The 14,664-nt window shown below is 37.7% G+C and overlaps 1 protein-coding gene across 2 annotated transcripts in view; it reads left to right on the plus strand.

Annotated features, from left to right (window-relative positions):
- The window catches only part of SMG1 (SMG1 nonsense mediated mRNA decay associated PI3K related kinase), a gene marked incomplete at its 5' end in the record, with an annotated part of 105,991 nt that overhangs the window by 87,909 nt on the left and 3,418 nt on the right, over nucleotides 1–14,664 (plus strand). For both annotated transcript variants that reach the window (XM_080829999.1, XM_080829998.1), the window contains 11 exons: nucleotides 1,767–1,917; nucleotides 2,019–2,208; nucleotides 2,381–2,850; nucleotides 4,717–4,854; nucleotides 7,697–7,849; nucleotides 8,966–9,145; nucleotides 10,641–10,868; nucleotides 11,532–11,743; nucleotides 11,908–12,014; nucleotides 13,020–13,199; nucleotides 13,283–13,389. In XM_080829999.1, coding sequence (XP_080686125.1) covers nucleotides 1,767–1,917; nucleotides 2,019–2,208; nucleotides 2,381–2,850; nucleotides 4,717–4,854; nucleotides 7,697–7,849; nucleotides 8,966–9,145; nucleotides 10,641–10,868; nucleotides 11,532–11,743; nucleotides 11,908–12,014; nucleotides 13,020–13,199; nucleotides 13,283–13,389 — 2,116 coding nt within the window. The remainder of the gene's footprint in view (nucleotides 1–1,766; nucleotides 1,918–2,018; nucleotides 2,209–2,380; nucleotides 2,851–4,716; nucleotides 4,855–7,696; nucleotides 7,850–8,965; nucleotides 9,146–10,640; nucleotides 10,869–11,531; nucleotides 11,744–11,907; nucleotides 12,015–13,019; nucleotides 13,200–13,282; nucleotides 13,390–14,664) is intronic.

The following is a 14,664-nucleotide window of genomic DNA, read 5'->3' on the forward strand; positions in this document are numbered from 1 at the left end:
AAAGTATAATTATTATAGCATAAACTGAATGTTAGCTAGATGGTGATTTAGATTATTTGCACAACGGCATTATCATTTAAATTTCTAGCATTATTTAAAACGTTAGATACTAAAAAAAATAAAATAAAAATAAAACGTTAGATACGTTTTTTTTTTTTTTTTTTTTTTTTTTTTTTTTAAAGATTTTATTTATTTATTTGACAGACAGAGATCACAAGTAGGCAGAGAGGCAGGCAGAGAGAGGAGGGGAAGCAGGCTTCCTGCTGAGCAGAGAGCCCGATGTGGGGCTCGATCCCAGGACCCTGAGACCATGACCTGAGCCGAAGGCAGAGGCTTAACCCACTGAGCCACCCAGGCGCCCCGATACGTTTTAGATAGTATAGAAATCTATACACCTTTCTTTCTCACTAAATTTCTGCCCTCATTTACTCCCTTCAGTATCTAATTCAGATTCCTGTTACCCTCAGATGGACGATTACTTACTTTTCATGGATGATTTGGGTGACAAACTTCATGCCTGGTTCTGTTACATTTTGTTTGTACCTCACTTTGGAGAAACTTGATTATCTTAAGAAAAAATTGCATACCATCTTGTAGCTCTTTTTTCCATTAGAAATTGCTCTGGTTAGCCTTTTTAAATTCTCTTATTAGTTTTATAGTTATTTCTGTATGTGTGATAAAGTTGAAAATCTAGTTAACATTAGTAACATGAACTGATACTAGTTGTAGGAATGCTATTTTTGATTTTTTTATATAATACATTTAAAATAGTGTCCAGATACATAAGCCACTGTCTAAGCTTTAAGTTAATGATGATGTACAGGGTGAACTTCTGAAGACTTAACTCAAACTGTGCATTATTCAAAATCAGGTGTGCTACAAATGGCAGGCATTTGAGCTGACGGTCCGTAGTTGGCTCTGTCATGTATGTATATGACAGTGTGAACATACTTGACAATTTTTGCTAAGTCCTCCAGCTTTAGAGTTGTGTGATTCTTGACATTTTTGGGGGGTTTGTATTTTATGTAAAGTGAGACTATAATATCTTAAATAGTTTTTTAAAAAATTGTCATAATTCAAGTTTAATCACATGAGCAGTTACTAATACTGAACTGGAACCATTAACTTCACATTGTGATGGTACTACATGTCATTTTATCCTAACATCATTTTCTGCATGCAAAAAGATTTCTAGGGGTGTTTGGATGGATCAGTCAGTTAAGTGTCTGGTTATTGATTTCGGTTCAGGTAGTGATCTAGGGGTCCTGGGATTGAGCCCCATGTGGGGCCCTGCACTCAGCGGGGAGCTCTCTTGAGAATTCTCTCCCTCTCCCTCTGTTCCTCATCCCACTCTTGTGTTTTTTCTCTCTCTCTCTCAAATAAATAAAATAAACCTTTAAAAAAAAGATTTATTGGGGTGCCTGGGTGGCTCAGTGGGTTAAAGCCTCTGCCTTTGGCTCAGGTCATGATTCCAAGGTCCTGGGATCGAGCCCCGAATCGGGCTCTCTACTCGGCGGGGAGCCTGTTTTCCTCCTCTCTCTTTCTCTCTGCCTGCCTCTCTGCCTACTTGTGATCTCTATCTGTCAAATAAATAAATAAAAATTAAAAATTAAAAATAAATAAATAAAATATTAAAAAAATAAAAATTAAAAAAAGATTTATTTTCTGGATTGCATGCTAGCTGTGATTCTTGTTGACCTTTTGTGTTCTCCCCCAAATTTATTACTCTTCAGTTAGGATTTTAATTCGCTCTTCTTTTTCTCTAGAATACTTCATGCTCAATATGGTGAACTAATCCAACCAAGAAATGGTTCAGTTGATGAAACACCAAAAATGTCAGCTGGCCAGATGCTTTTGGTAGCATTTGATGGCATGTTTGCCCAGGTCGAAACTGCTTTTGGCTTATTAGTTGAAAAGGTAAATACTGATTTTATGAGTAAATAATGCATGTGTGGTAAAGTAGTTATTCACTGTGTGAAGTGGGGAGAAATGAACTTTTTTTTTTTTTTTAAACATAGTTAAACAAGATGGAAATTCCCATAGCGTGGCGAAAGATTGACATTATAAGGGAAGCCAGGAGTACCCAAGTCAATTTTTTTGATGACGATAATCACCGGCAGGTGCTAGAGGAGATTTTCTTTCTAAAAAGACTACAGACAATTAAGGAGTTCTTCAGGCTCTGTGGTACCTTTTCCAAAACTTTATCAGGTAATCTTTCACATTTAAACATGCTGGATTTACTTGGGTGGAACTTTGGAAGGGGCAGGATGCAGTGGGCTTAATTTAATTGTGTGTTCATAAGGTCTTGTTTTTAAATAAGCATCATTATTACCTTATTTTACTTTGCATGAAATACTTCAAGAAAATTTTCCTTTTTTAGGATCGAGTTCACTTGAAGATCAGAATACTGTAAATGGACCTGTACAGATAGTCAATGTGAAAACCCTTTTTAGAAATTCTTGTTTCAGTGAAGACCAGATGGCCAAACCTATAAAGGCGTTTACAGCTGACTTCGTGAGGCAGCTCTTGATTGGACTACCGAACCAAGCCCTGGGACTCACCCTCTGCAGTTTTATCAGTGCTCTGGGGGTAGACATTATTGCTCAAGTGGACGCAAAGGATTTTGGAGCTGAGAGCAAAGTTTCTGTTGATGATCTTTGTAAGAAAGCGGTGGAGCACAACATTCAGATTGGGAAGTTTTCTCAGTTGGTCATGAACAGGGCAACTGTGTTAGCAAGTTCCTATGATACTGCCTGGAAGAAGCATGACTTGGTGCGCAGGCTGGAAACCAGTATTTCTTCTTGTAAGACAAGCCTGCAGCGTGTTCAGCTGCATATTGCCATGTTTCAAGTAAGTATTTTTCTAATGTGTTTTTCTCCACTACAGGAATTTGAAAATTAATATTAAACAATATAAAGAAAAAATACTTAAACATCCTGAATTGTGCCAGCCTGCAGCAAAGCCAGCTTTTTGGCATTTTGGTATTTCTTTACAGTTTTTCCTTGTTTCTGTTCTGTGCAGTTGAGTATATATATATATATATATATATATATATATATATATATTCATTTGAGAAATATTTGAGGATAAATATAATTGAGAATAAATAAATACGAGAATAAAATATTCTCAAAAAATACATATATATGTGTGTGTATTTTTTGAGATTATTTTGTATTTACACTCTGCAACCTCTAACTTTGTTTCTATCAGTGTGGTATGGTGGGTATTATCTGTATCATTAAGTATTACTTGTAAATATAATTTCTCATGTTTGAATTTATTCGTTATGTCAATATACCTCCTGTATTACTTAACATATAATTAAGATTGTTTCTAAGATGACTTCTGTTTCCACAATGCCCTAATGATGTGATAACAGCTTTGTGCATGAGTCTGTCATCATTTGGAATTTGTTTTTAGAGGCCTGTTTTTGTCCTTGATTATATGGGGGGAGGCAGTGTGACAACATAGGCTTTGAGGGTGAGATGGATTTGGATTCAGTTATATGAACTTGAGTTTACTCCTCCCTGAGGTGGGGACCATGTCTCTCACCAAGGTAGAGGATTATGAGGGTTAAAAATAATTTTATATAAGACACTAAGCACAGTATAAATTATGGCTCTTTTTATTCTTTCTCTTCTTTCTTCCATTATAGCCTTCAGTATTGTTTGTAGCTTCAGACAGGTTGTGTAACTCATGGAGTAATATTTGGGGACTGTGTTTTCCTAGGATCTGTTTGGAACAACAATGGTTACTTTGTATTATTTATGTTGAAGCTGGTTCCTAAAGGTGGAGTTGGTGGCTTCAGCTTGGTGCATGGAATCAGCATATTTCCTTCTCTTTGCAGTTTTATCATGAGCTGGTTTTTTTAGCTCATAAATTAAGAAGAGTAGTTTATTCACATTTTGAAATTGTATTTATTATATATTAAGTCTTTCTAGTACATTGGAATCTTTTTGTATTTTTTCTTCTAAAAAATGTAATGTTGAACATTTTACTTAATACATTCTAGCGTTTATTTCCTTAAAAAATTGACAACTGTATAGAAAATATTGTAAAAATCCTTACAATTTTGTTCATCTGAACAAATATTCATCATTTTAAGCCCTAAATACAATGTATTACTTTTAAATTATAGCCCAAAGTTCTCTTGGGCCTTCTGGGGCCTCCTTTAAAAGATACAAGATGGCTCCATCCTCTGTGAGCAGTTGCCTGCTCCTTTCTGCAACTTCAAGGTTCTTTGGAGATTTCTTTGTTCTGTGACTGCGGCCATCATTTCTTTTAATCATTTGTTTAGCCACATGCTGGACAGTTTTCACCTCTCCACCCACTATCCCCTCATGCCTTTTCCAGCCTCTTAACTAGAGATATCTCTTGGGGGGGGTTGTATACTAGACTTTTATATAGACTTGGAGACATAGACTTGGAAACATCTTCAGAATTACTACTTAGATGTTGCATTTCACTGATTCAAGACATTTATCAGCCATTCTCTACATTAGGAAATTTTTCACCTGGTTGTGATTCCTTTGAAATGTTTCTCCAATTACACTTGTTTGCCTACCTCACTTTGCAGCAGCTGGGCTTTTTTTTTCTTTTCCCCCAGTCCTAATTTGCACCTCCCCTCCCTTTATCTAAGGTGTTGTTTTTTTGTTTTTGTTTGTTTGTTTTTTACCCCTGCTGATTCTACTACATTGCCTTTTCTTTGAACAGTGGCAGCATGAAGACCTCCTTATCAATAGACCACAAGCCATGTCAGTCACACCTCCCCCTCGGTCTGCCATCCTAACCAGCATGAAAAAGAAACTCCATACTCTGAGCCAAATTGAAACTTCAATTGCAACAGTTCAGGTGTGTTTTGCCAGACCTTATTTGCAGCAGATTTACTTTCAGAAATAACCTATGCTGTGGTGAGGTGTTCACTATCTACATGTCTGTCCTTGGATGCTAAGCCACAGGGGCATTTTCTTTTTGCACTTTTATTTGTAATTTGTATCTTTCTTTCTTACTCTCCAAAGTAACCAAATCTTATGGTAGCAGTGTATTTTGAACCAGGAATAGAGACATACTAAATATTTCAGGTTTTTAATGGATTTGATGATCGCTCTTCTGCCTTTATATGTTCTGGGAACCTTGGTAATTAGAAAAACTTGAATATTGAGGGGCGCCTGGGTGGCTCAGCGGGTTAAAGCCTCTGCCTTCGGCTCAGGTCATGATCTCAGGTCCCTCGGCAGGGAGCCTGCTTCCTCCTCTCTCTCTGCCTGCCTCTGCCTGTTTGTGATCTCTGTCTGTTAAATAAATAAAATCTTTAAAAAAAAAAAAACTTGAATATTTAATTTGTTTTCTGAAGGCATATAGCAGTTATATCTGGCTTACTATTCATATCTAAAAAGCTTAGGCGTTTTTTTTTTTTTTTCTTCATTTTGAGATGAGTGTGTGCAAGCGTGTCCCCATGAGTAGGAGAGAATCTTACGCAGGCTTTACTCTCAGCATGGACCCTGACGCAGGCTCAATCTCACAACCTTGAGATCATGACCCGAGCCGAAATCAAGAATTGGACGCCGAACTGACTGAGCCACCCAGGCACCCAGCTTAGGCATTTATTATGTGTAGTTAATGATATTTTATGATCTCAGAGGCAATAGAATGTTTTCCTAACTACTATTATTGAGTTACCATTTCTGCCTAATATTTAATCTCACCTCCCTTTTTAAAATAAGAAACAGGTCTTGATAATGGTTATATATATCTATATTGTGTCTCCTTACATCTCATGTACTCAATAGTAACTGACATTTTTCTGTTCATTTTACAAATTAATTTTTATAAAATCAAGTAAAATCATTTCTGTAGTTTTTTTACTTTTTTTTTTTTTTTTTAAGGATTTTGTTTATTTATTTGGCAGAGAGAGAGAGAGAGCATAGCAGGGGGAGCAGCAGGCTCACCAAGCAGTTTTTTTTTTAGCTCATAAAACTAAAAAATCGAGTCTTGATGTGGGGCTCTATCTCAGGACCGTGGAATCATGACGTGAGCTGAAGGCAGATGCTTAACAACTGAGCCACCCAGGCACCCCAGTTTTTTTACATTTTTAATGAAGCTTTTCTGGAGCTTGCTTCTTTGAAGATTGTGAAATACCTTTTTCCTATGTATATTAGGCCTAGTTTTCAATTTTGGAGAATGAATACCTGTCCTTTCTGATTTTAGAGGTATGTTTCTGTGAGAGAAGGAGGGAGAGAAGCAGCACAGGAAAGAGAGGATGTGAATTCTTTCACCTGAAGTGTTGAATAAATAATGAAATAACTTTGTTATATAAAACCTTCCTTATCAATGGTAATATGGATGGATAGATTTTTACTGTTACTTACAAACTTTTGAATTTGGGAGAATTGGATTTTCATCTTTCATAATTAAAAATATAAATGGATTTTTTTAAAGTAAGTTATTTTCTTTAAAAGAATTATTTGTTTACTTATTTATTAAAGATTTTATTTGTTTGACAGACAGCTAGAAGGGAAACACAAGGGGTGGGGGAGAGGAAGAAGTGAGCTGGACTTGGGGCTCGATCCTGGGACCCTGGGATCATGACCTGAGCCAAAGGCAGATGCTTAATGACTGAGCCAGCCAGGTGCCCCAGGTTTTTTATTTAATCCTGGTGCGTTAACATACAGGGTTATGTTAGTTTCCAGTGTACAGCATAGTGATTCAGTAGTGCTGTGTATGCCTCGGTGCACTTTGTGGTAAGTGTGCACGTTAATCCCCGTGTCTCTTTCACCCTTCCCCTACCCACCTCCCCTCTGGTAACCAGCAGTTCATAGTTAAGAGTCTGTTTCTTGGTTTGTCTGTCTCTCTCTTTTTCCCCCTTGATTCATTTGTTTTGTTTCTCAAATTCCATATATGAGTGAAATCATAAACTTGTCTTTCTCTGAGTGACTTATTTCAATTAGTATTATATTCTCTAGCTCCATCCATGTTGTTGCAAATGGTAAATGGGTTTTCTTATAGATAGCACATAAGGGCATTAGGAATTTGTAGCAGGCGTTTCATTTTAAAGACTGCTGTATTTAAGAAAAATTCTTGGGGCACTCAGATGGCCCATTTGGTTGAGTGTCCAGCTCTTGGTTTGGGCTCAGGTCATGATCTCGTGGGTCATGGGGTTGGGCCCTATATCAGGGTCTGTGCTCAGTGGGGAGTCTGCTTGAAAGATCTTTCTTCAGCCCTTCCTTCCACTCCCTCACTCTTTCTCAGAAGTAAATACATGGATCCTTTAAAAAGTTTTAAATCTTGGAAGCCAGTTCATACCTCCCCAGACATATTTAGCCTTCAATATTCTAAGTGAAATAAAGGTTAATTCCAGTAGATGTATGTTAAAAATGATTTCTGAATTATGCATGTTCTGGGGCGCCTGGATCGCTCAGTCCTTAAGCATCTGTCTTCAGCTCAGGTCATGATCCTGGGGTCCTGGGATGGAGCCCCTCATTGGGCTCTCTGCTCAGTTGGAAGGCCTGCTTCTCTCTCTCCCACTCCTCCTGCTTGTGTTCCCCCTCTCTCTCTGTCAAATAAATAAAGTCTCAAGAAAAAATAAATTATGTATATCCCATCGTGCTTCTTTTGAATTTCTCTTGTATTTGTATAAAATGCTCACCAGGAATTGGAGAAAGTCAAATATTCACTGAGATTCTGCTGGCTTTTACAGGAGAAACTAGCAGCCCTTGAAGCAAGTATTGAACAGCGACTCAAGTGGGCAGGTGGTGCCAACCCTGCACTGGCACCTGTACTGCAGGATTTTGAAGCAACAATAGCCGAAAGAAGAAATCTTGTCCTTAAAGAGAGCCAAAGAGCAAGCCAGGTATTGCAACGCATGTGCGCCATCCTTGTTAGGAGAGTTACAGGATTCTATAACCGATTGGAGGTTACATGTGAGATAACTAGGGGTAGCTCGAGAGTCTACCCTCTAGTTCACAATACTGGGAAGAGGGACTGATAGGCCTTGGTGGGAAGGGCATCCCTTAGACTGAGCCCACTGCCGATTATTTCCTTAGACCTTTACTTCCTCCTAGCAAAATACAAAATGGATTTAGCCTCTATTGGAAAATAAGGAGTTTAATTCCATATTTGCCTGCGGTTCTCTTTATGCAACTGTGGTGATTCTGTGGCAATAAAATGCATTTATGACCTTGTTTTCTGCCAGAGATTGTGGATTCACATCTTTATGATTGGGGGAAGGGGACAGAAGTTTAAAAAAAAAAAAAAAAAAAATTTTTTTTTTTTTTTTTTTTTTTTTTTAGGTAATTTTCAGTCAGGTATAAAATTAGACTAATACCGTGATTCCCATATCTTCATAGCCAATTAAAATTTAGTGATTATCAACTTAAGTCCCACTTTATTTCCTCTATACTTCCTATCCCTCCTGCCCATCCCATTTTTTTAATGAAACCCCAAATATTTTTTTTTATCTGTAAATATTTCAGTGTGTATGAAGGTGAGAACTATTTAGATAATCACAGTAGTATTGTCATACCTTGAAAGATGTGCATTATATTGTCAAATGTCCAGTTAGTATTTTCTGATCTTTATTGTAAAGTTAGGCAAGAGTAGAAGCAGAAGGGCAACATTCCAAATTGAAATTTGTACGTAGCACAAATAAACTGCAGCTGAATATGGTAACGGTTTTATTATGAAGTAAATTTCTGTGTGAAAGCAAACATGTAGAAGATACTTTTACATAATTGTACTTAGGTGCTTTTAACCATCTCACACCTAAGGACATCAGCCAAAACAAGGTGCATTTATTCATAGGCTTGTTCAGGATTACACCTATTTCCCAAAAGAGTCATTCATACATATTCTAGGACCAGTCGTGGTCTTAAATTCTGGAAATGAATAGGTATATTTTTTCATGTCAAATTAAAATTGCTTTTCCTCCCTTATTGTGATGGTCCCATTCCTCTTTGCTTCTTCATAGGTCACTTTCCTCTGCAGCAATATCATTCATTTTGAAAGTTTACGAACTAGAACTGCAGAAGCCTTAAACCTGGATGCGGCATTATTTGAACTAATCAAACGATGTCAGCAAATGTGTTCATTTGCATCACAGTTTAACAGTTCGGTCTCTGAGTTAGAGCTTCGTCTGTTGCAGAGAGTGGTGAGTCTTGAATCTTGGTGTGGCAGTAAAGAGACTTGTTGATGAAAATCATAAGGCCAGGGTTATGCCCTCAAAGTAAATATATTCACTCAGTTTACACTTGCGCAGTGTGTGTACTGTATATAAAATATTGTTATAAGGAAACTATTTTATTTTATTTTATTTTTAAGATTTTATTATTTATTTGGGAGAGAGACAGACAGAGATAGTGACATAGAGCACAACCAAGGAGAAACAGAGGGAGAAGCAGGCTTCCTATCAAGCAGGGAGCCCGACATAGGGCTCGATCCCAGGACTCTGGGATCGTGACCTAAGCCAAAGGCAGACGCTTAACCAATTGGGGCACCTGGGGTGGCTTGTTGGGTGGAGCATGTGACTCTTGATCTTTGGGTTGTGAGTTTGAGCCCCACACTGGATGTAGAGATTGCTTAAAAATAAAATGTTTAAAAAAAAAAAAGTTTGTAAAAAATGATTAAATCTTGCTCTTAGTCTCTAAGGAACCTATTAATAAATAATACAATGAATTAAAAAGTTAAAAGAATTCTCAGAGCTACAGTTGGAAATACTGTGGAGGTTCAGAGGGGAGGAGAAATTCAGTGTATAGGAAATGACTTACATGCACTGAAATAGGGTAGCAGACAGAGGGCTAGTTGAAGTTGAATGCTGGACAGAGTTGAGTCCAGAAATAGCACGTTGATAAATTTGGTGTTTATATTTTATGGGAAGGTTTTAGGCTGTGTATTAATTAGGAAGCTCTGGTGTTTTTGTTTGTTTGTTTTTTTAAGATTTTACCTATTTATTTGACAGACAGAATGAGAGTGGGAGAACAGAAGCAGGGGGAGTGGGAGAGGGTGAAGCAGACTTCCTGGTAAGCAGGAGCCCGATGCGGGGCTCGATCCCGGGACCCTGGGATCATGACCCGAGCTGAAGGCAGATGCTTAACAGCTAAGCCACCCAGGCCCTCCTCTGGTGTCTTTTTTTTTAATTTTTATTTATTTATTTGACACAGAGAGAGAGATCACAAGGAGGCAGAGATGCAGGCAGAAGTGGGGGGTGGGAAGCAGGCTTGCTGCTGAGAGAGAGCCTGATGGGAGCCTCCATTCCAGGACCCTGAGATCATGACCTGAGCCGAAGGCAGAGGCTTAACCCACTGAGCCACCCAGGCGCCCCCCTCTGGTGTCTTTTTAAAGAGTGATTTACACTGGGTTTAGAGTCCTAGATACAGGTCATCTTTGTTATTCTAAGTATATTTTTTATGTTTTAAGTTTTAAGCATTTATTTCCTGTGTGATAATGCAGAAAAGTTAAAAATCTTAATCTGTATTTCATAGATTATTAAATTAAGTACTGTTATTTACATAATTAGTTCATGATTTAGCAAATGAGGCTCTTTGTGTCAGTTTGAGTTACTAATACCTTTTGATGGTGATGATAAAGGAAAGAATCTTACGTTACTCCATCTGATACTTCAATCAAACAATGCTTGTTCTGTTTAGGACACCAGTCTTGAACATCCTATTGGCAGCTCTGAATGGCTTTTGTCAGCACACAAACAATTGACCCAGGATATGTCTACTCAGAGGGCAATTCAGACAGAAAAGGAGCAGCAGATAGAAACAGTCTGTGAAACAATTCAGAATCTGGTTGATAATATAAAGACTGTGCTCACTGGTCATAACCGGCAACTTGGAGATGTCAAACATCTCCTGAAAGCAATGGCTAAGGTAAGACTAATTCCACTGTCACACAGTTAACTCCCTCCTTTCATAAAATTACAGTACATAAAAATATGTATAGTTGTATTTGGGATAATAATGGTATAAACAAAAACAACATCTCTCAGATCACATCTTCCAGTTTGTAATTGAGTTAATTTGTGTTTCTATCAACTTTTTTTTTTTCCTTTTTTTAAATCAGGTTGTAGTATTGTGATATTGTACCCAGAGAAACTGTGGGCTAAAGAGATTGATTCATCCAAAGTCCTATAACTTAACAATAGAACTGAAACTTGAATGTTGTAGCCTCGGAGTGTTCTGATCTCCCCCCACATCTTTTCCTCCTCCCAACCCTTATTCCTAAGCTCATATGAGTTTGCCTCCAAAATGAATGAAATATTCTCTCTTCTCTCCAGTGTCCTACGTAATCTGCATAGTAAGGAGACTGAGCCCCCAGAAAAGGCTAAATAACAGCAGATCATTTAACTGGGGGGGGGTTTACTTGGAGTTTTTATTTTGTACTGGAAATAAGATTCCTGTAGAAAAAGTTAAAATGTAATTTACAGATTAAGCACATATTTGAACATTTATTACCTGTTACTCAGAATTTGACTTACGAGTTACAGTCGAAACGAATACCGTTTCTCTTACTCACTGCAATATTGATTCTAGGATGAAGAAGCTGCTCTGGCAGATGGTGAAGATGTTCCCTATGAGAATAGTGTTAGGCAATTCTTAGGTGAATATAAATCATGGCAAGACAACATTCAGACGGTGCTCTTTACATTAGTCCAGGCTATGGGTCAGGTTCGAAGTCAAGAACACGTTGAAATGCTCCAGGAAATAACTCCCACCTTGAAAGAACTGAAAACACAAAGTCAGAGGTAAGAATGCCTTCTGACCTAAATTTGAAATGTAGTCAAAACATAAAACATGTGGTATAGTAAGTTTTGTTTGATTCATCTAATTTTTTTCAGTTTTGTTCATATTTATAAGCAGTTACCTGGTGAAACATTTCACAAATAAGCTATTTTATTTTGTATTTCAGTATCTATAATAATTTAGTGGGTTTTGCATCACCCTTAGTCACCGATGCAACAAATGAGTGTTCGAGTCCAACGTCATCTGCTACTTATCAGCCATCCTTTGCTGCAGGTATGACTTTTATACTTCAAAAAAAAAAAAAAATCCCAAATCTTGATCTGTTAATAATCTACACATTGACGCTAAGATGTTTAATTATACTTTAAGTGTCTAATATGTTTGTAGTCAGCACCTTTTTAAAGAGTTTTCTTAAACTCTGTCACAACTTAAATGGAACACATTTTGGTTTAATTTTAAAAGTACTTGGGTGAGAAAGTAGAAATATCTAGTGTTTAAATCCTCTTTAAATAATTTATGAATATAAAATAAATGCTTGTTGGGTAAAATTTTTAAAAAATGGGAAAACTTGGGGCACCTGGGTGGCTCAGTGGGTTAAAGCCTCTGCCTTCAGCTCGGGTCATGATCCCAGGGTCCTGGGATCGAGCCCCACATCGGGCTCTCTGTTCAGCAGGGAGCCTGCTTCCTCCACTCCCTCTCTCTGCCTGCCTCTCTGCCTCCTTGTGATCTCTGTCTGTCAAAATAAATAATATAAAAAAAAAATGGGAAAACTTGTGGCTTCATTCCAGTTGGAGGTAAAACCATTACATATTTGTTGGGCTCGTGTGTATGTGTGCACACACACATGCACAAATTGGGATCATTCAGTGAATGCAATTCTTGTTGCCTTTTCCCACTTAATATTAAATTGGGAGTTTCCTTGTCATCAAACAGTTTTAAAAAAGATGACTTAATGCCCCAGTTTAATATGTCATTCTCTGTCTTTACCATATTAATTCTACATTCTTGGACAATTAATATATTTATAGTTTTTTGATGTCACAACAAGCAGTGAGCATCATTGTACAAATTTGTTTTCGAATGTCTAATCTTTAGGTTGTGTTTTTAGGACAGTGTTTATTTCAAGGAATAAGGACTTGAAGGTTGTAAAATCATACTTATTTTCATGGCTCTACATTTGTAGTTGGTGTTTGAGAGAGCACTGCCCTGCCCTCTCCTCTTTGTCTCCCTCCATCTTCTGTTTACGTGTGAATTGAGCTACCCACTCTTTCTCTGTAGCAGTCCGGAGCAACACTGGCCAGAAGACTCAGCCCGATGTCATGTCACAGAATGCTAGAAAGCTGATTCAGAAAAATCTTGCCACATCAGCAGATACTCCACCAAGCGCCATCCCAGGAACTGGCAAGAGTGTTGCTTGTAGTCCTAAAAAGGCCGCCAGAGACCCTAAAACAGGGAAAGGTAATAAGATAGAATAAGGATGCATGAAATATTTATACAGAATGGTGGTTTGACTTACATATAAACTTTCCTTTGCTTTGTAGCTGTACAAGAGAGAAATTCCTATGCAGTGAGCGTGTGGAAGAGGGTGAAAGCCAAGCTAGAGGGCCGCGATGTTGATCCGAATAGAAGGATGTCAGTTGCTGAACAGGTGACCATTTTTTAAACTTGCTCTATCCATTTTAATGCTGCCGAACAGTACAGGCTTAAAGATACTCTCACCCATATCCTTGGTGTTCATCAAGAAATAAGGAACTGACGTTTATTTTCAGAATTCAGAAGATTTTGAGTAATGGTGGCTCTGGAGTTGTCTCATAGTCACTGTTTTATTATTCTGACTCTATCTTTTTAGCACATTTCCTTTCTCCCCACCCCTCTTCTAACAGAAATTTAAGGTGTGACTTCACCCACTCTCTCTGTTCCACCAGAGAGCAGTTAATGTGCATTTTAAAGAGGACTATCTGAAGGTTTGCAGCTAAACCAGGGTGAGGTTTTGGGTGCAGGAATAGTATCTATAAAGTGTTCGGGGGTGTCAGTTTGTCTGAAGTCGTTACTCTGAAATTTTCTCATTAATGTTATTAAAATTGTACATATAAATTTGGGAATGAATATCCACCCCCTGCCCTGGCTGTTTATTTTGAAATTTTTAAACCTACGGAAATGTCAGAATGCTCATGTACTCTTTACCTAGATGTAGTGAACCAGTTGTTTTTCTACTTCTGCTTCATCTTTCTGTGTATTGCGTACGCATACACCGTTTTTTAGAGCCATTTGAGTTTTGCAGACACAACACTTCATGCTTAAATACTTCAATATATGTCTCCTAAACAAAACATCATCATCAACTCAGGAAACTCACCATTGATGTTAACATTCACTGTTACCTCACATACAGTCCATATTTGGATTTCTCCAGTTATCCCAAACTGGCCTTTATTGCTTAGCCCTTCTCTTTCTAACCCCCTGCTGCCCCGCCTCCACAACAAGATCTAGTCAAGGCTCATCTTGCATTTCATACATACTTGTTCTACTATTACTTGTCTTTAATGTCTGAACAGTTCCTGAGCATTTTCTCTTTTTTTCTTTTTATGACATGGACCTTTTTGATGTTTTCAGACCAGTCATTGTGTAGAATGTGGCTGACTGTGTATTTGTCTGATATTTTCCTCATAATTAGATTCAGAATCAACATCTTTGGCAGGGATACTATGTCAGTTGATGTGTCTTTGTGTGTGCCATGTTGGTGTTATTAAGTTAGGTCCTTTGGTCAAGGGTAGTATTTCCCTGAATTCTCCTTTACTGATGCACCTTTTCTTCTATGGGGTAAAAATTTGAGACTGAATATCTTATTTTTTCATGTTTTGACATCTACAATTCAGTTTTAACATCAGCAAGAAAAGGTCCTTTTTATATTTTAAATGGTTGT

This window comes from Martes martes, assembly GCF_963455335.1.
Source record: "Martes martes genome assembly, chromosome: 18".
NCBI lineage: Eukaryota > Metazoa > Chordata > Mammalia > Carnivora > Mustelidae > Martes > Martes martes.